Here is a 23,533-nt window from a genome sequence, read left to right as displayed (position 1 = left end):
ACCTTTGTGGAAGAGAGGACTGGAAGACATAAGCCTTCAGCTAACACTGGTTTTCCGGGTTAGGAATATTATCTCATTTCATCCTCATAATGCCAAGTAGGAAATATTTTGTAAGTGAAGAAAATGGGTGATTGGTAGAAAAGGTGAGTCAGGAGGCCTATGTTAGCAGCTTGGCTCTGTTAAGGGATTTGAGGTCACATAGGGGAAGCTCTTAGTGCTGGCACACAGTAGGTATGTAAGTGATGGTTTCATATCACTGCCACCACTGCTCCTCCAAGGTCATACCCCTGGCAAAATTCAGAGCACGAATGGAATCCAAGACTTTCTATGCTGAGGCCCCATGTCTTTTAAATTTCCAGTTATGTTCAAAAGAGTAAGCAGAAGTCTCAGCCATGGCTTTTGAAGGTCTGGCCTCCACCTCATCAAAAGCGGGTGTACACTTGATGAAGGTTTATTAGACAGTCAGTGGGGTGTGCGTGTGCGTGTGTGTGTGTGTGTGTGTGTGTGTGTGTGTGTGTGTTGCATCTCAGAATGTCTTGGGAGACCCTCCTCGGACTGGCTGGCCCCTGTCCCTTCCCCTGGTCTAGATCGCTGGGTTTGAGAGCTGTGAAGAACAGGTGTGTGTTGGCCGTGTGAATCCAGTAGGGAGGGGCAGGAAAAAATTACTGAGAGGCAGGAGAAAGACGATGTCTCATGGCTAGTCCAGTGTCAGAATTCTCCGAGAACGAGCAGATGAATGCTTTGTTGCCCTCAACTGGCCAAAGAAGAATTCCCGAGGCTGCCCTTGGTAATCCAGTCTCATGGATATTTTCGAAACGCCTGTCTCAAATCCCCCATCTTGTACATGAAGCCACGAGGCCATGAAGCCTGAGAGTTAGCGCCATCAGCCCATGAGTGAGTAACAACATGGCTTACTGTGTGTCCGGCTTTGGGGGATTCGCATAGGACATAGTCCCTGAGCTCCAAGGTCAACCGCATCTCATTGGAGGAACTAGTGGAATACCGAGCAAGCAAACAAACATCTTCCTTTGAGGGCCCTTGTTTGCAATGTGTTGCTCTGATGGGCATCAGGTCAGGGGTGTCTGGGTGGCTCAGTTCGTTAAGCGTCTGCCTTCGGCTCAGGTCATGATCCCAGGGTTCTGGGGTCGAGCCCCACATTAGGCTCCCTGCTCAGCGGGGAGCCTGCTTCTCCCTCTCCCTCTGCCTGCCGCTCTGCCTACTTGTGCTCTCTCTCTCTCTGTCAAATAAATTTTTAAAAAATTAAAAAAAAAAAAAGAGCATCAGGTCAGTGAGGGCTCCTGCTAATAGCGTTTAGTGGGCTCACACTTAACGGGCATTCACCACACACTAGGAATGAAGTGCTTTCTGTGTATTGTGTCATTTGTCCTCACGATTGCCCTAGAATACGTAAATTCTATTTTTATCACCACCTCATAGGCAGGGAAACTGAAACACAGAGAGCCTGAGCAACCAACTACACCAGCTGCTAGTCCACAGGTAGCAGGTGGCAGATCCGGAATTCAAATCCAGGCGGTCTGGCTCCAAAGCCAGTGCCCTTAGCCCCGTCGCCTCCACCATCCTCCTGGAGGGGCTCCGCTCACCCTGGAAGGATGAGAGATTTCAGAGAAGCAAAATACCGAGGAACGTGAGCACCGCAGACCTGGGGGCGGTCGTACTGGTTCTGTGACTATAGACAACTTACCAACTATTTCTGAGCCTCAGTGTGTCATCTGATAAATGGGGATAGCATCTTCTTCATGGAGTGCTGTGGCGGAGATCATGTGTGTAGAGCACAGAGCAAGGGGTATTATTGGTGGAAAGAGAGGGTGGGAAGAGGGGCACAGCCTGACCTACACGCAGCCTCAGGGATGTACATGAACTCCATGTATGGGTTGGAAGGGTAGCGGAGAGGGGGGCGGCCAAGCTAGGATGCGGGATGGGTCTATCAGGGTGAGTGGGAAATAAAAGCGGGCTGGGAGGTATGAGGCCAGGGTGTCGAGGACCTTGGAAGCTACCATAAAACGCTCCACAGCGCTTCAAAACACAGGTGTGTGGACTTTGTTGATGTATGGAAATGTGTATTTGGAAAAAAAATAGAATGCAAAATAGTATGTACACACCCACAGCTGTGTAAACACATTATGGTCTGTGAGGCTTAAGATCAGAAGGGCATCTGCCGTGCTAGAAATATTCCAGTTCACCGCTTCTAATTTATTTCTCTCTCTGGAGATACCTAATGAAAACCAAGACTGAACAGGAGGCCAGGCTGATGGATTTGGCTTTTAACTTGTGGACATGCACGGGGGAGCAAGGCAGATTTGTTTTGTTCTGTTTGAATTGAGATATCATTCATCAGCAGTCGACTCTCATTATTTGCGGATTTTGTATTTGCAAATTCGCCTACTCGCTGAAATTTATTTGTAACCCCCTAAAGCAATACTCCAGGCACCGTGGACATGGGCGGAGCTGTGAAAAATTTGAGTCACCTGACGCATATGGTCGCAGCTGAGAGCAAACAAGACACTTTGCCCTCTTGCTTCAGCTCTCATACTGTAGATAAAGGTCCTGTGCTCTTTGGTGCCGTGTTTTTTGTATGTCTTTGCTTTTTGTCATTGGTTTCACTGTTTAAAATGGCCCTCAAGCCTAGTGCTGATGTGCTAACCTCCGTAAGTGCAAGAAGGCTGTGATGCGCCTTACAGAAAAAGTGTGTATGTTAGATAAGCTTTGTTCGGGCTTGAGTTACAGCGCTGTTGGCCGTGAGTTCAATGTCAACGTGTCAGGTATATATTAAATAAGGTGTCTTTGGACAGAAACACACATAAAATAAAGTTCTGTATCGACCGGTTGGTGAAAATGCTTTGACTGAGGTTTGCAGGAACCCAATCCTGTATTTCCCTTTGGGGCGTGGATTCCGCGTTTTCTAATGCAGTGTTCGAAGTGACTTTACAGACCGTAACTACTGCAAATAACAAGACTCACCTGTACATAAAATTCACCCTTTTAAGGTTTTATTTATTTATGGTGGGGAGGGCCAGAGGGACAGGGAGAAAGGGGATCCCAAGCAGGCTCCACGCCAACACAGGGCTTGATTCCATGACCCTGAGATCATGAGCTGAGGCGAAATCAAGAGTTGGACACTCAACCAACTGAGCCAGGCAGGCGCCCCAAATTCGCCCTTTTGTGTTTTAGTGTATTCACGAGGTCACTGCTGACTTTTGAGAAGTAAAATAACCTTCTAGAACAGCAGCCTAAGAATCGTCTCTCTTTCCTTGATCCCTGCTCTCTCTGCCATCTTTCAGAATGCCCAGGAGAACCACGGACTGGCTGTGCCCACCCCCTCGGTCCCAGCAGACTTTGCGGACAAAGAAGTGACAGGTAAGAGGGCCTGGGCCTGGGGCTTGTCCATCTTCTTTTCCTCCTTCGGCCCAAGCATCCGGCCCACCGCCCCAGCTGGCGATAAAGCCGGAGTCCCCAGGCCTCTTGGCTACTGGCTGCAGTGGGTGGGAGTTGAGAGAGCCAAGGCTGGCTAAGGCTCACTTCCAGTGGGGGAAGGGTGGTGAGGGCCAAGGCCAGACAGGGGCAAGGGCAGCATGAAGCGGTGGAAAGAATCCTGCAGTCAGACAGACCTGGCTCTCAGTCCCAGCTCCCCTACGGAGTGGCTTTGCTCCTTGGGCAAATCACTGAACCCTTTGCACTTCTGTCTCTGCAAATGAGCCGGGGCCAACACAAGTCCAGTTCTGGAGGAGCAAATGAAATCCGGGATGGGACGTTAGTCACTTCTTGTCATACTTCTGCTCGAAAGGTGCCAGTGACTTCCCAGGTCACTCAAAGCAAAGGTTCTTGCCAGGACTGCCAGAATCTGGCCTCACCCAGGCTCCCCTCCTGCTTTCTCTCCCCATCTCACAGTGCCCCGACCGTTCTGGTATCCCTGCTGCCCTTCAATACCAGGCACATTTCCACCCCAGGTCTTTGCACTGCCGTTCACCCTGCCTCGGCTGCTCTTCCCCTGTACATACGTACTGTTGTCTCCCTCCCTCACTCCCCTGTTGCTCAGCTGTCACCTTCTCGGTGAGGTCTTCTATCACCACCCTACTCAAATTGTACCCCCAGCACCCCTCCTGGCTGTTTTCCACATATTGCTTATCAGCTAATACGGCTCTGGTTCACAGGTATGGTATCGTTGCTTTGCTCATTGCCCCATTAAAATATAAGCTCCAGGAAGGCCAGCATGTTGACTTTTTTTGTTTAGTTTTCACGGCTGTATCACAGCTCTTGGGTGCTTTTTTCTGTTTAAAGATATTTTATTTATTTGAGAGAGAGAAAGCATGAGAGGGAGCACAAGGGCGAGGAGAGGCAGAGGGAGAGGGAGAAGCAGACTTCCTGCTGAGCAGGGAGCCCGACGTGGGCCTCGATCTCAGGACCCCGGGATCATGACCTGAGCCAAAAGCAGATGCTCTACCCACTGAGCCACCCAGATGCCCCAACACTTGGGAGCTAAATGAATGTGAGTCTTTTCTCCTTCTCACCCCCAGTGTGTTTTTTGTCTTGAAGTCAGACAGCTGGGAGGAGGCTTCAGAGCTCCCATTCCCCAGGTTTGCTATGCTCTGTGCTCGCACGACTAGAAACTCAGAGGAGGGGAAGCAGAGGACAGGTGCCTCTAAGAGAGAAATAACAGGGCATCCTGGCGGTCTGCAGACCCTGTGGGGTGGGGGACTGGGGTCCAGGTCCAAGAAGGGAGAGGTGTGAGCTGCTGGGGCCACAGGTGCTTGGCATCTCTTAGCACCTGGGTATTCAGGTCACCTTTTCTCTACACATCCCCTCCCCCGATTCTATCCTGCAGTCCCGAGTCTCTTCCAGAAGCTCTCTGTGAGGTGTGAAGCTGGGTTCTTGGTCGATTCAGGGTCTTTGGAAAGCAGGAGTTGCTTGTGCGTCCTGCTCCCTCCTACGGGTCTTTCACTCGAACTTCCTACTGAGAAGGTCTCCAGGCCCCTGCCCCTGGTCCCAACACTTCCTGCGTTTCTCCCACTTCTGCTGTCTTACAGTCTGCAAAGCTAAGTGCAGGTGGTAGCAATCAAAGCGGTCACTGCTCATTAAGTGCCTACTGTGGGCCTAGCGCCGCGATCAGCCCTTTAGGTGTTTTACGTGAATTCCCTCACGAATCTTCTCAACAGCTTTATGTGGTAAAGCATTGGCGTTCCGCCCATTAAAATGATGATGAAACAGGCTCAGCAAGGTTACCTAGAGTGTCCGAGGTCACACATCTGAGTAAGTGGTAGAGCTGGGATTTGCGCCCCGGCCCTTCTGGCTTTGCATCAGTCAAGGCCCCCGTGAGAAACAGATGGCAACTCAAAGGGGGTAACCAAAGTGTTCAGTAAAGGGGTGACATACGAGGATGTGAGCAGGGTTTGGGGACGAAGTGGATGGTGATGCCCCAGAGGCCGAAGGAGCAGTGGGGAGCTACTCCTATCTCTGAGCTGTGGGACAGAAAAGCAGCCCTTGGTGACTGTGGCCCATCAAGAAGGGAGCCAGGGTGGGGGTGTTGTCAATGCCCTGGCCTCTCTGCCCCCACCCTCTGATCTGCCGGCAGCTCCCATCGGCTCAACCCCCCCGTAGCCAGAGGATAAGGGAGTCCCCGCACACAGCAGGGCAGAGAAGAGTGAAGCAGAGAATATTCAGTCCAGGCTCCAGGGGCTGTGCCCGATAGGCAGGGGCCCCTCCCTAGAAGGGAAAGCCTCACTCCCAGGACAGCTCAGGAGACGGGAGACAGTGCTGCTCCCCCACCTGGTGTTCAGGAGGAAAGACTTGAAGCTGGCCAGTTACTCTCTTGGGTGCTGCCCCGCATAGATGGGCAAGGCTGGTTGGCTTCATTGCCCCCACTTTTCTTTTTGCTTCTCCCCTTTTTTTTAGGTACCAGCTCACTAGTGAACGGCAACCTCCGACTCTACAGCTCTGTGGGTGACCTGAGGCCTGGGCATTATGGGCAGGACCCACTCATCCCCCCACCTCCCCCAGGCCCAGCCCCGGGGCCACCCCCAGACACTTCGCAACCTCGAGAGGAGTCCCCACCACCTCCACCTTCCATGGCTCCTCCACCGCCTCCCCTGCTGATGGAACCCCCACCCCCACCCCCACCCAGCATGGCCCCACCTCCGCCCCCAGCATTGGGGCCCCCTGCCACCCTCTCCTCCCTTTCCTCCCCATCCACACCAACCCCTCCTGACTTCATTCCTCCTGCCCCACCCTTGGCCTCTCTAGCCCCACCACCACCCCCTCTGCCAGCCTCAGCACCCTCAGCATCTCCTCATACAACAGGGACTCGCCTCTTTCCCTCTGGGGGTGTCACCAAGTGGAAATCGGAGGCAGCACTGAATGGCAGGCAGCCAGAAACCCCCAGAACCAGCCCCCCCCAGAGCCCAGCTGAGCCAAAGGAGAGTCTCCTGGGACCTAAGCCAGACCCCCACCTCACTTTCCCACGCTCATTCAAGGTGCCTCCCCCAACCCCAATCAGGACTTCATCCATCCCAGCTCAGGAAGCACAGGGGACTCCTCTAGAGGAAGAAGGAGCCACCAAAAAAGCCCCCAGTCGACTCCCACTGCCTCCCAGCTTCCACATCCGGCCCGCATCCCAGGTCTACCCAGATAGGGCCCCTAAGCCAGACCACCCAGGGGAGCTCAGGGCTACAGCACCAGCCAGCCCGAGGCTGGGCCAGTCCCAGTCCTGGATTAAGGAACACGCTGAGACGCCCCCTCCAGCCCCTCCCCTTCCCCCTCCTGCACCCCCGCAACCTCCCCCTGCACCGCCACTCCCCCCAGCTGCCCCTTCTTTACCTTCTAACGAGAAGGCAGCTCCTTCACCTTCTGGGTTTACAAAAAACTGCAGATCCAGCCCTGCTGCTCCCAAGCCCAACCCTAACCCCCCCAGCCCAGAGGACACAGCCTCTTCAGCGCCCGTGGACTGGAGGGAACCCAGCCAGATGGAAAAGCTGCGGAGTGAGCTGGCAGCCTATCTCTGTGGCTCCAGGAGGGAGGACCGACTCCTCAGTCACAGGGCAGGCCCCCCGGTGGCCCCTCAGGAAAAGGAGGGCAAGCAGGGCCCCCGCCTGCCAGAGAAAGAGGCTCCCGCAGGCCAGCCAGAGAAGGAGAGCCTCCCAGGTGTTCCTGAGAAGAGTCCCTGCAGCCTGCCCAACAAGGGGGCTGCCACCAGCCCAACCCTCCCTCCTGTGGACTACATCCCCCAAGACTCCCCAACTCCCAGTGTGTGGCAGATCCGCAGTGAGCTGGAGGCCCGGTTCTCCTCGTCAGCAGAGAAGGAAGCCAAGCCCTGCATCGGGTCTCTGCCTCCCAAACCTCAGCTAGAAGGGGCAAGAATCTTGGAAAACAGGGGGGATAATGGCAACTTCTCTAAGCCTGTGGCCAAGAATCTGCCACCGCTATCCACCACCCCTCTGCCAACCACACCACTTCAGTCCAAGGCCACTCCTGGGCCAGCCACACCACCCAAGGCCACGCCTGGGCCAGCCACACCACCCAAGGCCACGCCTGGGCCAGCCACACCACCCAAGGCCACGCCTGGGCCAGCCACACCACCCAAGGCCACTCCTGTGCCAGCCACACCACCCAAGGCCACGCCTGGGCCAGCCACACCACCCAAGGCCACGCCTGGGCCAGCCACACCACCCAAGGCCACGCCTGGGCCAGCCACACCACCCAAGGCCACGCCTGGGCCAGCCACACCACCCAAGGCCACGCCTGGGCCAGCCACACCACCCAAGGCCACTCCTGTGCCAGCCACACCACCCAAGGCCACGCCTGGGCCAGTCACACCACCCAAGGCTGTGCCCGGGCCTGCCACACCATCTGCAGCCACAAGCGTGCCCACCACATCATCCCGTCTGATAGAGAAGAGCCTGGTCCCAGCTGGGCAGTGGGAGAAGCCCAGACCTCAAGAACCGACACCGACCTGCCAGATAGAAGCAGAAGGGCCCCCCACAGAGGCCAGTAAGCCTCCTATACTGGGAGCCCTCTCATCTCCAGCCCTCTCACCAAAGAGATCTCCCCAAGGAGAAGAGGTGACGTTTCTCTACAAGCTCCATCACAGCCAGAAAAGCCCCAGCCAAGAGGTCCCTGTGGGGACAGCACCGCTGGCCATAGGTTCAGCTGTAGGGCCAGGGGAACCTTCGGAGGTGAAGGAGCCCCAGGGGCAGCCAGCCAAGCCCTCCACCTCAGCCCAGCCTGCCGATGAACTCAGGCATCCGGTGACCGGGGAGCTGGTGCAGCCGGGCTCCCCGATGGCTCTGCTCCTTGCGGCCAGGCAGAGGGCCCAGAAGGGGAGGCCAGGAGGGCTGGCCCTGGGCCGGTCCTCCCTGTCAGGGAGCCTCCGTGGCCACAGCAGCCAGCCCCAAGCAGGCTCTGACAGCATCTTCCACAATGAGGGCCGGCCCAACTCCTTCACTGTGGTCCCCAAGTTGCCCAAGGAGCCTGAGAAGGACGCCCAGCTGTCCTCGTCGGCACAGGCCACCATACCCAGTCAGTGGAAGTCCCAGCCCCGCCGAGACCCGGAGGGCACGGAGCCAAGCCTCAGGCACAACGGGACAAAGGCGGAGCCCCAGGCCCCTGTAGCCTGGGAAAGGCCGGCATCCTCCAAACTCCCCCAGGGCAGCCTGCTGCCCAAATCCTTCTCGTCCCCTCCTTCCCCTTCCTGCAAGAGGGACGATGACGATGACGACGAGGGGGAGTTCCACTTTGAGGTCATCCCCCCGCCGCCAGAGTTCAGCAACGACCCTGAGCCCCCCGCCCCGGCCCTGGCCCTCCAGTATCTGGGGCGCCGGGGCTCTCCTCCCCGGACCAACTTCTCAGACTTGGGGCAGCCTTCAGCGCCTCGCAGCTTCTCGCGCTTTCCGGCCGGCGCGCGCCACCCCGGGGCCGGGGGCCTGGAGCGCTTCTCCGGCGGGGGCCGCTCGCTCATCAAGAAGCGCCTGTATGTCGGGGAGCCCCACCGCAGCCCCGGGCAGCCCCGCGGCGGCACTGGCCGCAGCCTGAGCTCCCCCAACTGTTTCGGGCCGCCGCCCGGAGGCCCGGAAATGCGGCGCGTCAACTCGGCGGGCCGCGCGCTCCCTGGAGGCCTGCACGCGCGGAGGCTGTCCATGGAGGGCGCCGCCCGCGGGGAGGCCAAGTTCAAGGCGCCCGGCGGCGACTACGGCTTCACCCCAGCGGCGGGCAGGTAAGCTGGGGGCGGGGCGAGGAGCGCAGCCCGGGGTGGGAAGCCGGGTGAATGCGGGCCCTGCCCTCGGGCCCCAGAGGAGCCCACCCGGCCGTGGCCGCCAGTTGGGGGGACATTGGGTTTTCACTCCTCTGGCTTTCTGGGCAGAGAAAGGGACACGAGGTGCACTTAACCTGGAAAGAGCGCTGTCGGGCGGGGGGGGGGGGTTGCCTGACCTGCTCACTTATTTCCCACCAGCTCCCTTGTTCTCTCTTTCCCTTCCCTCCTGCTTTCCCCACCAGCTCCCCCTCTTCTGTCTCCTCTTTCCCACTCTCTAGAGACTCAGGTCTTCAGGCTAAGAGTGGTGTGGCCCTTGCGTGCATATGGGGATTTCCCAACAACACAGAGAAGGATCCAGACCCAGGCTAGGAGTGAAGAGTTCTGAACAGAAGGCTATTAGGCACTATTCTGTGGCCAGCCAAGCCTAGCTGGGAGGAGGAGCCCTGTGTCTGTTGAATCAGTTCTGGTGGACCCACCCTATCCCCCCCTCCCCCCCGGGCTTGTGTGGACAGATAACCACAGTGCTGAACCACACATCTTTTCCGCTTGTGCCCTGAGGGAGATGGGAGGGCTGTTGGTTAACTGGCTGCAAATATTAACCTACCTCTCTCCTGCTCCCCTATCCCAGGTCTCCCCACAGCACCCCCCACTATGGAAGCCCCATCAACACATTCACCGTGAGGCCTGGGACCCGCCATCCCATCTCCTATGCCTACTCGGGGAACCACCGGAAGGCCCCGTCTTGAGCCCCGGGTGTTCTCAGCTCTACTCCAAGGAGTCCGATCTGGGTGCTTGTTTTTGTGGGGGTGGGAGGGATGCGGCAGGTGTTAGGGGTCCTGCCTCACACATGGAGATGACGAATGAGAAGAGGTGGAAAGATGAAGAGTGGCTTCTGTTTCCCAAAGCACTGGTGTGGCTGTGGACTGTCTGCACGTGGGGAGGGGAGGGGGAAGGAGGAAAGGGAGGAGGAACTTCTAAGGGCCTGAAGCCTGAGTTTGCCCTATCCGGTACTGTTTGCTTTAGCAAGACTTACTTAAAGCAGTTTTACAAGCATGGCCTACTGAGCGGGTTCTAAAAGCGAGGGGTGGGGCACTAATTCTGAATCCATCTAGATGGCTCTGATTGTCTGCCCGGTGCTCCTGAAGGGCTGAGGCCCAGCTCCATCTGGGTAGGGGTGCAGATAACTGCAGGTTGATCTCTTTAGCCTCCGCCTGTCCACCATTTGCCACCCCAAGAGCTGATTCCTGGGGTGCCTAGCATAGAAGGCACATTGAGGTGGGACCAGGAATAGTCATGGACAACGCGTGGAGAAGGTACGGGAACAGAGTTCTTTGCACTGGTCAAGTGTGGGGATAGGGAGGGTTGATGGTTCCGTTTCCCTGTCCCTGGCCCTTAGCTACTTCGGCTGCCGGGAAGCCTAGGGAGAGAAGACTTGGCAAGTATGGGATGGGAGACAGAGGATAAAGTCTTGTTTTCCTACTCAGACCCAGGCAGCCATGATTTGAGGGATTGGGCCCAAGGAGCCAGAAGGCCTGGGGGCTTGACACCAAAGGCCTATAATGCAGCCAGAACCCATTTGGGAATTTGTGGGGGCATCCTACCCACCCCTCCTTCCCAATCCCAACACTACAGGTCCCCAATATTATGGAGGCTTTAAATTGCATAGTGAAGATGCTGGAAGATGCAGAATGCGAGGTAGCAGAGAGGGGCGCTGGGCTCTGAGAGGCTTTTGCTGCTGATGGGAGTGTGTTTTGGAAAGTCTCGAGTGGTAGGACTGGGCCAGTTTGGAGCAGGGGAGACCTATCAGTAGGGTGACTATTCGTCCTTGGCCTGGGCAATGCGGGCTTATGCCTGTTTGCCAGTGAATTAGACCCCCATCCGCCTTCAAAAGAAGTTCTGGTTTGGATGACATATGTTCCCCACACATATCAGGAAAACAGTATTCCTCAGTCTGTCTGCCCTGTCCCCTCCCTAGGCCGAATTCCTGGGACCTGGCCAAGGCAGGCTGCCTCGGTAAGGAGGAAGGGCAGGGAGTGGCCCATCCAGGAGGCAGGAGGAGGCCGGTAGGGGCAGCCAGGAAGCAGTGCCCTTTGGGGGCAAGATGTTGGACCTTTATGACTTGAGGTAACCAGCCAGGTACCAGGTTGTGGGGACAGCAGATGAGCGATTTCAGGGAAGGAGAATGCAGGCACCCTGATGGGGCAGGATCTGGTCACCTGTGTTCAAGACGCAAACCCCACCCCAACACCAGCCCTGGCCCTATATATATGTATGTATTTTCCCTGTACAATGTTTTATAAAAGTCTTCGCTAATTTATCTGCTGTGTCGGCTTGAGGAGTGGTGTGCGGACTCAGCTGTCTGTTGCTCTGGAGGGAGGGGAAGGGCTGGCTGTCGCTTGGCTTGAGAAATAAACGGGCCCGTTTGGACTGGCCTCAGCTCTGTGGCTGTGGACTGATGACTCGGAGCTCCTCGGCGTGATGAGAGGTGGGAAGAGCTCAGCTGGGGAAGGCTGAGCACGGGGTGGTGGCTGAGCCGGTGAGCCATTTTGCTGGGCCCACACTTTCTCTTTTGACCCTTAGGTTCTCTCGTTCTTGAAATCCTTAAAGGGGAAGAAGCAGAGCTAAGGTCTGGTGATAACAATCTGCATCCTTAAGCAAGTCTCTTTGACTCTCTGAACCTCAGTTTCTTCTTCTGTGTAATGGGCATGATAATAACACCTCCCTAATAAGGCTGTTGTGAAGATCAGAGATAGTCACGTGTTCATTAACAAGTCTTTGAGGGATTGCTGGTGGTGGGCACCGTGCTTAGCATGGATAGACATGACTCCTGCTCATGGCAAGTCTAGTGGAGGAGAGAGGGGGTAAAAAGAACACCCAGAAACATCACGCATGATAATAAGTGGTGGGACGGAAAGGCACAGGGAGTGTGAGAATAACTGGAGGGTGGGGGCGAGGAGGGGATTTCCCTTAACCGGGTGGCCAGGGCGGGCCTCTTGAAGCGGTGACATTTATGCCAATTTCGTCAAACCACCCGGCCAGTGTCTGGCAGTCAGTAGTTGCTCAATAAATTGCATTTTTGGCTGATGACTACCTTACATTTGTGTGGGGCCTTTCACAGTTTTCCATAAAGCTTTGACGTGGTGTCTTCAACTTTTCCAGAAGACGAAACTGAGAACCAGAGTGTTCATCTCACGACAGTGTCAGAGAGAGAGCTGTGTTTCCTTCTTTGAGTCTCCCCAGTGGGGGTGGGGCTGGAGCTGGGGGGAAGGGAGACCAGGAGAATGACTCACTTATTCAGCGGCTCTTGCTTCCAGGAGGGGCCTCCCGGGGCCTCCCCTAGCCTGGGGCTTCATCCTTCTCCTGTCTTCCCACTGTGAGGCCCTCATCCTGGTAACACAGAGAACAGGGGCGCCATATCCCATAGGACTTAGGGCTCTGCCTCTGGCCGCTCACCCCTCCCTGACCTTCCTAACTTTTCTCTCCCCTCACCTGGCCTGGGAGGGGCAGAGGGGTGTAGTGGAGGGTCGGGGACCAGGGCCGCACCTCTGGCACTGCCTCGGACAAGCTGTGCCACCACGGGTCTCCGCTAATTCGTCTGAAACACTACAGGGACAGACTTGCGCCGTGCGTGGGTCTTAGACTTCGTAGGGTCCCAGACCTCTTTAAAAGGCTGCTGATGGGGGACAGGAAAAAAATAAAAATAAAATAAAAAGCTGCTGAGAACCATGGATCCTCACCGCCCAAGGGACGCCTCCCACATGCATTTTTACACATTATTTTAGGCAGTTCATAGATTCCCTCCAACTAGGGCTCCGTGGACTTCACATTGAAAATTCCCAATGCAACGTTGGTTGGTCGTGGAAACCAGCAACATGTGCCCTTGGCCGTTTGGAAAGTTCACTGGTTCTCTGTTTATTCACAATCCTCTGAAACGTGTTGGCCCTTGTACTACTCCTGATTCCATTTTGTTGGTGAGAAAATCAAGGCTCTAAGAAGACAAGTGAGTTGCTCAGAATAGCCCACCTGCCTCCAAACTGCGACCCTCCTCACAGCTGCCTCCCTTCCCCCGTATCCACTCACCCATTCAGCCCTCGCCCCATCATGCCACCTCCCAAACTCTCTATCTTTCTAGCAGAGCAGGGGTCAGGAGGGCCTAACGGGGGTACAGGTACTCTGGGGCCAGAAAACGTTAATTGATGTGGGTGCCACGGGTGTTCCTGGATCAGGTTGGCTGCACCTTGGTTTCTGGAACCTCCCAGCAGCTCCCTGGGTGTGGCCCAAACCCCAGCAGCCAGAACCCAGCCCCTCCTGTGAGGCCCCACTGGGCGCAAGGCAGCACTGAGGCAGGTCCCAGGGCAGGCTGTGCTGGAAGCCTGGGGCCTGCCGTCGGGAGTACACGACAGCCCTATCCTCCCCAGTGGAGCCCAGCTTTTCCCAGGCCCCCCTGACTTAAGGGGGGAGGCTTCTCTTGCTCCCAGTGAGCCTTGCCCTCCCTTCTGTGGGAAGCTGGAGGATACAGGTGACTTGGGACTGGCAGGTGTGGGAGAGAGGCGACCTGAGTGCCGAGCTATCAGGCGGGCCTGCCCCGCCTGCTCACCCCACCTGCCTACCCGCAGCAGGCCACGGCCACTTTCATCTCCCCTGCTCAAAGGCAATGCTGGCGTCCCGTCATTGGCTGTCCAGGATGGGTGGCCACTGCAGGCAGAGGACCTGGGCCTCCTTCCTCCGAAGCCCCAGGGACGGCCAGCTGCTGTAGACCTGGGGTTCAGGCCTCGGGAAATTTTTAGCAGGAAGGTGAGAGAAGGTGAAGTGCTGGGAGAGGGTAGAGACCAAGACAACACATCATGAATGCTCACTCGTGTACGTGAATAACCCTGTGCTCCCCGCCAATTCCCGGGGCCCCAAAACTTCACTGACATTTGGCCCAGAGGAGCCTCTCCTTTCCCTCCCGGAGAACCATTGGAACCATTGTCTGAGCTACAGAGTGTGTTCTTACGGGCTCTCTTGTCTTCCAGGCTGGCTCCCTTTCCCCACCCAGGTGTCGCAGCACCCTGACCTTGGCCTCCAGTCTTCCTTCTGTATAGTTTCTTCTCCGGAAGACTGAGCCCCTCCGCACCAGAGGTCCACGTTTCTTTCTTTCTTTTTTTAAGATTTTATTTATCCATTTGAGAGAGAGAGGGAGAGAGGACACAAGCAGGGGAAGTTGTACAGGAAGGGGGAGAAGCCGACTCCCCGCTGAGCAAGGAGCCCAACATGGGACTAGACATGGGGCTCGATCCCAAGACCCCAAGATCATGACCTGAGCCGAAGGCAGATGCCCAACTGACTGATCCACCCAGGTGCCCCCAGAGGTCCACATTTCTAACGAGAAAGTGCTCCCTGGACATTTCCAGGTGGATGCCTGGCCAGCCACCCAAATTCAGCCTCTCCAAAAGGGACTTTTTCCCCTTACTTCCTTCTCACACAATTGCAAGACCAGAGCAGCCAGGCCCATCTATCCCTACTCCTGCCGCGCTGCTTCTGTCCCCTCTGCTTCCTCGGGCTGACTCATTCTTCAAGACCCAGCTGAAATCAGCTCCTGCGGGAAGCCCTCCCCAGCCCTGTGCTGCTCAGAAACGCCTCCGTCCACCCTTCAACACCCAGTTCCCTTGCTTGGCTCTTCCCCATCCTGTAGGCTCTGCTCAGACACCCCTCACCCCCTGGGCCACATCAGCTCTTGCTAAAGGCTCCCAGCGCCCCCTGGTCCGCTCACATTGGTGTCACTTGCTCCACGTCTCCCTCCCCCTGCAGCTGGTGAGCTCCAGAACTCAAGGATGGCCGGTCTTGTTCATCACGGTATCCCCAGCGTCTCGTGCGGCTCCTGGCACTCGCAGGAGCACTAAACGTATGTTTGTTGAATGAATCCATGTTGGTATTTAATCAAATACTGTCAAGTACTATTTAAGTTCCTTGAGGGCAAAGATCGTGTCTCCTATGGATTAGTGACCACGTAACTCTCTTGTTTCTGGAGGTGTGTCACCTGACCTAATGCTGAGGTTCTCGGGTGGCACAAAATTATGGTTTTAGAGATGGGGACTCTTAGGTTTCATCACAAAGGTGTCGGGGTGCCTTGGAGTGGCTCTTGCCAGGAAGGCTGAGACACGCTACCCTCTAAGGGGAGACAGGAAGGGCTAGGAGGTGATGCAACCTGATGAGGCTGTTCCCGTGCTTACAAAGGGCCAGGGCGAGGGGTGGCAGGCAGCCTTCATATCAGGTGCCCTGGGAGTTAGCCAGCCTCCTGGAGTTTCCAGCTCCAACCATCCAAAGGATTGCTGTTCTGTTTAACTCCTCTTTTGATGTCCTTTAGTCTCCAGTAATGTTATTCGGAGCCGTGGCCTCTCCCACCTGGGCAATGGGGACCAAGGGGAAAGGCTCTGCCCAATGTGGGCCAGAGAACGAGAAGGAACAGCTCCTGCTCTCCTCCCCCCCCAGAGCATCCCCCAAGAGGAAAGCCTTACGGTTGGCTGTCTTGTTTTCCTTCAACAGCGAGCTACCTGCATGGGGTTCTCGGGGGCTGGCAGAGATCTAAGCGCCGAGCCCGGATCACCAGGCTTGCTGCTTTCAATGTCGTCCCCTTCAGCGTTAGGATCGTGACCCCAGCGCTGCTCTCAGAAGCCGGGCACAGCCAGCACTCTCTGCCGGGTGCTCCCTGCGCATCCTTGAAAATTCAGTGTCTTCAGTCGGTGTTTTCCACAGACGGAGCCTCCGGATTGCTTTTACCTTTCCTCACAGCAGGGGTGGATCTCCTGCCATTTCCTGTCATTGGTACCTAGCTTATTTTGTAAGCCACTCAAAGAGGGCTTGGTAGGCTCTTGTGCTTGTTCTCGTTCTCTCCTCTATCCTGTCTGGGATCTTCCCGTGTTTTGGCTCAAAACTTTTCAGCATTTGTTCCAAATACTTAAGGTTAGCACAGCACCCCATCAATTCCATTCAACACCACTAGGGGGTGCCACTTAGTGCCAGGCAAAAGGCTCGCAGTCCAGAAGACATGAGAGTGTGCACGCATGCGTACACACACACACACACACACACACACACACACACACACACCTGGAATAAAAAGCAGGAGCGTACAAAGTTCTCCCACCCAGGAGAGCTGGGTAGCCCAATAGAGCAGGTGAGCACATGGGACACTGTTGGCCAAGCACTGTGGGTGGCCCCTCTTGCTGGCCTGTGACCGGTCATCAGGTCATCAAGGCTGTCCTCAGCTCCGTGACCCCAGTGGCAGCCCGCGCCTAAGGGGGCAGAGGAAGGAGGGCTGCCCTTTGTTTTCCTTAAGTGTGTCTGACACTTAAACCCTTGGTAAAGAGTGCCCCTCATCCCTGACACAAACACACTCACTGCTGCTGTCTTTTGGTGACTTCTCTTCGCCATTGAAAGCTGCTCTTGACCTTCACTTTAACCTGATTCCTCCAGGGAGAGTGGAGCGGAGTGAGGAGAGGACATCTGGGTAACTTGTCCTTGTGTCCGCCGCTGCTTTCCTTGTTCGTGGGTGTAGCCTTGAATCTGTGTGTGTGTGTGTGTGTGTGTGTGTGTGTGTGTGTGTGTGTGTGTAGGGGGAGGCGGAGGGAGAGGGAGAGAGGGAGAGAGAGAGAGAGAGGGAGAGACGGAGAGAGAGATCCTTCTGTGTGCACACGGGCCAGATGTCACCAGCAGGTGGCGCTCTGCTCCCAGGCACCTGACCTCAAGGCTGGCGGGGGGACGGGGTTCAGACTCCCATTCAGCTGGGGTTGACATGGCTCCTTCCAGGATCCAGACTCAGAGCTAAGCGCTGTCCGGTACACCAGTCATTCTCAGACTTGAGCGTGCATCAATAGCACTGGAGGACTTGTCAAAACATCGATTCCTAGAACTCTTTCCCAGAGCTCCTGATTCAGTGGATTTGGGATGGGGCCTGAGAATTCACATTTCCAACACGTTCCCGGGTGGGGCGGCTAGTCCTGAAGGCCCAGGGACCACACTTTGTGAACCGCTGCCACGTGGTATCCCATTTAATCCTCTCTCCTCACTCTGGGGACGTGGTACCACTCCCAACACACCAAAGAAGAGTCTGAAGTACTGACAGGCCAGGTGACCTCGCCTTGGTCTCCGTGCTGGGGCAGCGTGGCCGGGTGGGCGTGGCCACGCCTGTCCGGATTCTGGACCCTGGCCGCTCTTGTTCCAGGAGGGCAATAACAGACAGCAGGTCTGGGATAAGCAGGGTACTGGGAGAGGGGCATAGGGCACTGTTACGCTGGAGTAATTCCTCCCGCGTCCAAGGTGTTTTAAAAGCACTTTAGCTTCTATTGATATCTAATCTCACAATATTGGCCAACACTCTTGACCCCGCCTCCCACCCCGTCCCCTTCCCTTTTTAGGACTGAAGTTCCTGAGTCCCTCCCTGAGAACTGTCCTTACTACCTTGGAGCCACCTTTGTCCAAGGTCACACGTGCTCCCTGGGGGCAGCCCCCTTTCACTGATAGAGGCATCCCACCCCACCCCCCCAACTCAGGACAACTCTGGGGGTCATCTTAGCTCCAGGGCTTCTGATGGCCCCTGTCCTGGCAAGCTCAGGCAGTCCAGCTTCTTCCTCTGCCCCACCCCTCCCCCCATTGGGTGTGCATCCTGAAGGCACCCCCCCCAAGAAACTCCCTGCACACAAAATCTCTGTCTCCCAGGGAACCTGTCCTGCAAGGACTCGTTGGGTACCGTTCTAAGCATTTACATGTGTTAGGTCATGGGATCCTCCCAACAGCCCCAGAAGGCAGGTGTTTTGTTATCCTCAGTGTATGGATGAGAAACAGGAACAGAAAGGCTAAGTAACTTGCCCAAGGTCACAGAGCTAGCCAGCTGGCAGAACCACAATTCCTATGCAAGCGGTCCAGCTCCGAAGTATGACACAACACTGTCTTCTGGAACCAGCCTCAGGGAAATTAAACAAAGAGAACAGCTGAAGACATTCTGATTTAAGAGGGAAAAAAATCTCTGTGGCCCCCAATTCTTTTCCACCAGGCTCTTGCTGGGGCCTGAACATGCGTAGCCTTGGTGCTTAATTTTAGCTCCGTTGTTCTCATCTGGGGGCTCCCCAGGGGACATTCAGCAATGTCTGGACACTTTCGGTTGTCAGACCTGGGGGGACTCTATGGGCACTTGGCAGATGGAAGTCAGGGATGCTACTCATGTCTTACAACACACAGGGCAGCCCCCCGCCCACCCAGCCCCCTCAATCCAGCCCAAAACATCAGCTTGAGAAACCCTGCCATCTAGGTTGGAGTCTGGTCTCCCTGAAGTCCCAGCGTGACGGCCACTTGAGAGTAGACTCTGGTGGAGGTGGTCAGAGGTCCTTGAGCCTGCGGTTTGGAGAGGGTTTGGAGGGTAAACCTCCTACTTCAAAACCCTTGAAGCACAAATATTATCCCCAGTTGACAGGTGAGGAAACTGGAGCATCAAGTGGGTATGTGAGTAGTGAAAAGAAAGGAAGCTGAGGGCCCTGGAGATGCGCCCTTTCCTTCCTTCATAAGTCAGCAACAGGTCAGCTCAGCAGGCCCAGTTTGGTTCAAGGAAAGATTACAAAGATACCAGGCCCCACATGATCCACTCATTCTTCACCTCTGACCTTCCTCTTGCCACTTTGCCCCTTAACTCTCCATGCTGGCTGCACTGTACTGCTTAACATGCTGAGGCCACTCCTGCCCCAGGGCCTTTGCACTTGCTGTTCCTTCATCACTGAATAGTCTCTTCCAGATATCTGGTCTCATTCTAAATGTTACCCTCTTGGAGAGGCCAGGCCTCCCCTAACTACTCCATAAAAGGGCAATACCCTTCCCCCTCCCTATTCTCATTACTTTGCTTTATTTCTTCCTCAGCACAGATGTGCACCATCTGATGTACAATATATATATTTGTTTATCCTTAGGCCTCTCCTCCCTCATCTCTACACTGATTTACTCACTATCCTTTTCCCACTGGTCCTAATTTTTTAATTTTAATGTTTTTATCATTTATTGCTTCTGCTACAAACTGCCTCTAATCCATTGTGGAATAAAAAGAAATACAAAAAAGAAAGAAAAAAAAAAGAAATACAAAAAGGAACTAGCTCATGATTACACGGTTAATGGCAGAACCATTCGTTAGACTAGTTCTCCTAATAGTTTTCTACCAAGATTTCCAAACAACAAAGTGGAGCAAAGGAACATGCCATCCCACCTCCTCAAGCCTTAGGGGAGAAGCCTGAAGCTGCCACTAAAAAAAAAAAAAAAAAAAAAAAAAAAAAAGCAACATTTCTTTGAGGCTTTGCTTTTTATGGACATTTTTCACTTTATTTCCTAAAATATTTATACTTATTCAACTAGAAAAAAAATTTTTTAATTCAACACTTTATTTTTTTTTTTAAGATTTTATTTATTTATTTGACAGAGAGAGACACAGCAGAGAGGGAGCACAAGCAGGGGGAGTGGGAGAGGGAGAAGCAGGCTTCCCGCTGAGCGGGGAGCATGATGTGGGACTGGATCTCAGGACCCCGGATCATGACCTGAGCAGAAGGCAGAGGCTTAACGACTGAGCCACCCAGGCGTCCCTAGAAAAGGTTTTTTAGAAGTTTTTCAATACAAATCATTCCACCACCACAAAACCCAATGTGGAATGCGAGGGCCGAACATGTTGCTGATCTGGGGGCCCAGGGCCCCCTGTGCCACCCCACCTCGCCCCTGCCCCGGAAGAGACTCACAGCAGACGGTACTCCGCAGCTCTGTGTGTAGTTGGCCTCAGTTTCCTGAAGGGCTAGAGTTTGTTAACTCTTAGTTCCCGCCAAGCTGAGTGTGACAACAGGCTTTCTTTCTGGATGTGCTTGGAAGGAGGAAGCCAGGATGTGGAGAAGATAAGACGGTGGTGAGAGCCGGACTGCGGGAGGACTCCAACAGGCCGTGGGCTCCTGAGGTCCTGTCAGGGCTCACAGCGGTTGAGGGAGGGAGGCCTCAAGGACACTGATGGCTCATACATCACCCAGAGCTGAGGCCTGCTCATGCTTGACTGTCTCCCGCACAGTAGGGATCTCTGCAGGGAAGGGACCCAGGCTGCTTCTGGGGCTGCGCTGGCTGGGGGATGGGGAGGGGGCTCATGCCAACTTTCGGAAGAGGACAGAGCTACAAGCTCACCAGTGCCAACATCTGAAACAAAGGCCACCAACACAGCCCTCCTACTTCCCCTCTTCTCGCTCCCTCCCTGCTCAGGCCTCCGGGAAACACAGTGAAGGGGCAGGCCCTGATCCTGTTCTGGTGTGTCACCTTCCGTTGGGACGTGCGCTTGGTCCATAACCCAGGCCCTGGCAACCTTCACCACAGCCGGGAGGCGGGGAGGAAACTGGGAATGATGTCAGTACCAGCACGAGTGTCGCGCTATCATCTCTCCTATCACACCTCTCTCCCATTCTCGCTCTCTCTCAGTCATACCTTTGAGGTATTAGCCCACTTTGGAGATGAGGAAAAGTGAGACGCAGGCGACTCAGTCACTTGCAGCTAGCGGAGCAGAGGGACCCGGGACGGACCGCAGACCTGCTGGCCCCGAAGCCAGTCACCACTCCGCCCCATCACAGCGCTCGGTATTTAGAGGTGGGAAGGAGGGTAAGACTCCCTCCATATGGGCAGTGAAAAGCAAACCGGGGAAAATGAACCAAAAAAGCCAAAGACACAAAAGGTGGCGTTTTATCTGCCACTGCCTGCGTGCCAGGGATGAAAGAACAGATCCCCGTGTGCTTACGCATCCATAGAAGAGCTCTGAAGGGACACACAGGAGACCCGCCCTACCGGCGGCGGGGGATGGGGTGGCAGAAGAAACAGCACGAGGAGGAAGGCTTAGCTTTTACTGTGTATCTTTTTCCACCTTTTGAATTTTGTACTGTGTCCATTTGTCATTTAATACAAATATTTAAATAGTGCCTGGCGCACGGAAGTATCACAGAAGCATGTGCTGGGGCGCCTCGGTGGCACAGTCGTTGAAGCGTCGGACTCTTGGTTTGGGCTCAGGTCGTGATCCCAGCGTCGTGATCTTGGGGTCATGAGATCAAGCCCCAGATCGAGCCCCGAATCGGGCTCCATTCTCCGTGTGGAGTCTGCTTAAGACCCTCTCCCTGGGACGCCTGGGTGGCTCAGTTGGTGAAGCGTCTGCCTTCGGCTCAGGTCATGATCCCAGGGACCTGGGATGGAGCCTCTTGCTAAGTGGGGAGCCTGCTTCTCCCTCTCCCTCTGCCTGCCGTTCCCCCTGCTTGTGCTCTCGCTCTGACAAATAAGTAAAAAAAAAAAAAAAAAAAAGACTGTCTCTCCCTCTCCCTCTACCCCTCCCCCTGCTCTCTCCCTCTCTCAAATAAATCTTTTTACTTTTAAGTATGTGCTTTTGTCATTATTATTTAGAAATCATAGAAAATTACTTTAAGGGAGAGATAACTTGAGAAGGAAGGGAGAGCAGAGCTGGGGCTGATGGGGTGGGAGTGGGTCTGCCCCAGTCCAGGTAGATGAGTTGGAGATGGCCCCAAAAGGACAGCTACTGGGAACAGCATTCCTGGGTGCTTCTGAAAGCTCAGGAAGGATGCAGGTCTCTCTCATACAAGCTGGGGACACACTCCCTGACAAGATCCCAGAGTTTCCATGAAGCCAGAAGAAGACTTCAGGGGAGACTATGAAACCTGGTACATTCGGGCCTCTGAGAAAAGAAACTAAGTACTTCAGGGGACATGGCAGGACTAGCCTTGGGCTCTTCGAGAACAGGGTCCACGCCTGAATGACCTTCTAGAAGGCTGCGGCTGGCCCTGTCCCCTGGGTGATCAAGAGAGGGCCCAGGCCCAGGTACCACTGTCTCTGACAAGCTTGTTGGAACATTGTCCCTCAACAGGAAGGGTTGGAAGGAGTACAAAACTTGGGCTGGCTTACATGTATGTCTTCTTTGACCTTTTTTGTTCTCCTGGAGACTAGCCAACTTGGGAGCACTTGGTAGCCTAGGACAATGTCTAATCATTCTCCAGAATGTACCTGGCCCAAGAAACATGGGGGAAAGGGGAAGGAACACTGCTTGGCTAATCTTATTTGAATTTTCTGGAGAGGATGGTCAAGGAAGGGGGCAGCTCCTGGCATTGGAAAGGGGTAATGCAGACGGGGCAGCTACTAGGATGATTTCATATGGAGTATACCCCCCCTCTGAGAATGCCGAGTTTCAGAAGGAATTCTCACTCTGCTCCTGTGCATGCCCACCAGGACAATTTGTGAACGGAAAGGACGGGCAGGTGCTCACAGCAGCTCAGGGGCAGTGGAGAAAGCTGGGTTCCAGAGAACATCTTGGGTCCCTCCTCAGCAGGGATGTCGCACTGGGAACACTGTATTTGAAAATCCACTATGGAGAAGTTTACCTCAGTCATAACAGAAATGCAAACTAAAGCTATTCTAAAATACCATTTTTCACTTAGGTTGGCAAAAGATTAAAATCTTGATCACACATTATCTTGACAAGTGTGTAGGGAAATAGGCTCTTTTCCCCTGGAGGGAGAGGCTTAAATGGTACCACCCCTGTGGCAGGCATTGGGCAATAGCTACCAAAATGTGAAATACATATCGTGGGCAAGGAATTCCACTCCCAGGAAGCTGGCCTACAGATAGCCCAGCAAAATGACATCATGTCATCACAGCATTTTTTGTTGGAAATATCCTCAATTTCTCTAAATAAACAGTCAGTGGGGAGGATAATCGCACGGCCTCCCCAGGCTGCTGGGAGGATGCGCGCGCTTCATCCCCGGCAAGGGCTTAGCGCCGCGCCTGGCGTGTAACAGGTCTGTCAATGGATTTGTGCCCAGACGCATCGTGGTTTCTCATGGGCACCCTGACCCTTACAGGATCAAAACAGAACCTCCCGGCAAGGCCAACGAGGCCCTTAGGGTCACCTTTAACCTCCGTTTCCACACTCAGCCTTGTGTTCCCTTCATCCGCTGTGGTCTCTGTCCTCTCTGCCTGGAATGTCCCTTCTTTCCTTTGCTTGATTGCTCAGCCTTAAGGGCCAGATCACGAGTCACCATCCCTGGGACGCTCTTTCCGAACTCTCGGCCCAGAAGGAGCCTGTGACAGCGGGGAGCCTGGGGTGCCCCTGGGGGGCATCATCACACCACACGGTGACACCCTCCCCCCACGCACTTGCTTGCTACGATAAAATGAACGGGAAGAGAGCCCGCTCCACTCCAACAGAACCACGCGAGGGACCATTTTCTAGCTCTCAGGCTG

The 23,533-nt window shown here is 54.9% G+C and overlaps 1 protein-coding gene across 1 annotated transcript in view; it reads left to right on the top strand.

Moving 5' to 3' along the window:
* CUNH6orf132 (chromosome unknown C6orf132 homolog) overlaps window positions 1-12,339 on the top strand; it is a 33,064-nt gene extending 20,725 nt beyond the window's left edge. The window contains exons 3-6 of the mRNA XM_040643478.1: window positions 3,300-3,375; window positions 5,908-7,592; window positions 7,803-9,220; window positions 9,888-12,339. Coding sequence (XP_040499412.1) covers window positions 3,300-3,375; window positions 5,908-7,592; window positions 7,803-9,220; window positions 9,888-10,005 — 3,297 coding nt within the window. The 3' untranslated portion in view covers window positions 10,006-12,339. The remainder of the gene's footprint in view (window positions 1-3,299; window positions 3,376-5,907; window positions 7,593-7,802; window positions 9,221-9,887) is intronic.
* The last annotated feature ends 11,194 nt before the right edge of the window (window positions 12,340-23,533 follow it).

Source organism: Ursus maritimus, unplaced genomic scaffold (genome assembly GCF_017311325.1).
Source record: "Ursus maritimus isolate PB19 unplaced genomic scaffold, ASM1731132v1 scaffold_29, whole genome shotgun sequence".
Taxonomy (NCBI): Eukaryota; Metazoa; Chordata; class Mammalia; order Carnivora; family Ursidae; genus Ursus; species Ursus maritimus.
This window is presented reverse-complemented; position numbering and strand designations above follow the sequence as displayed.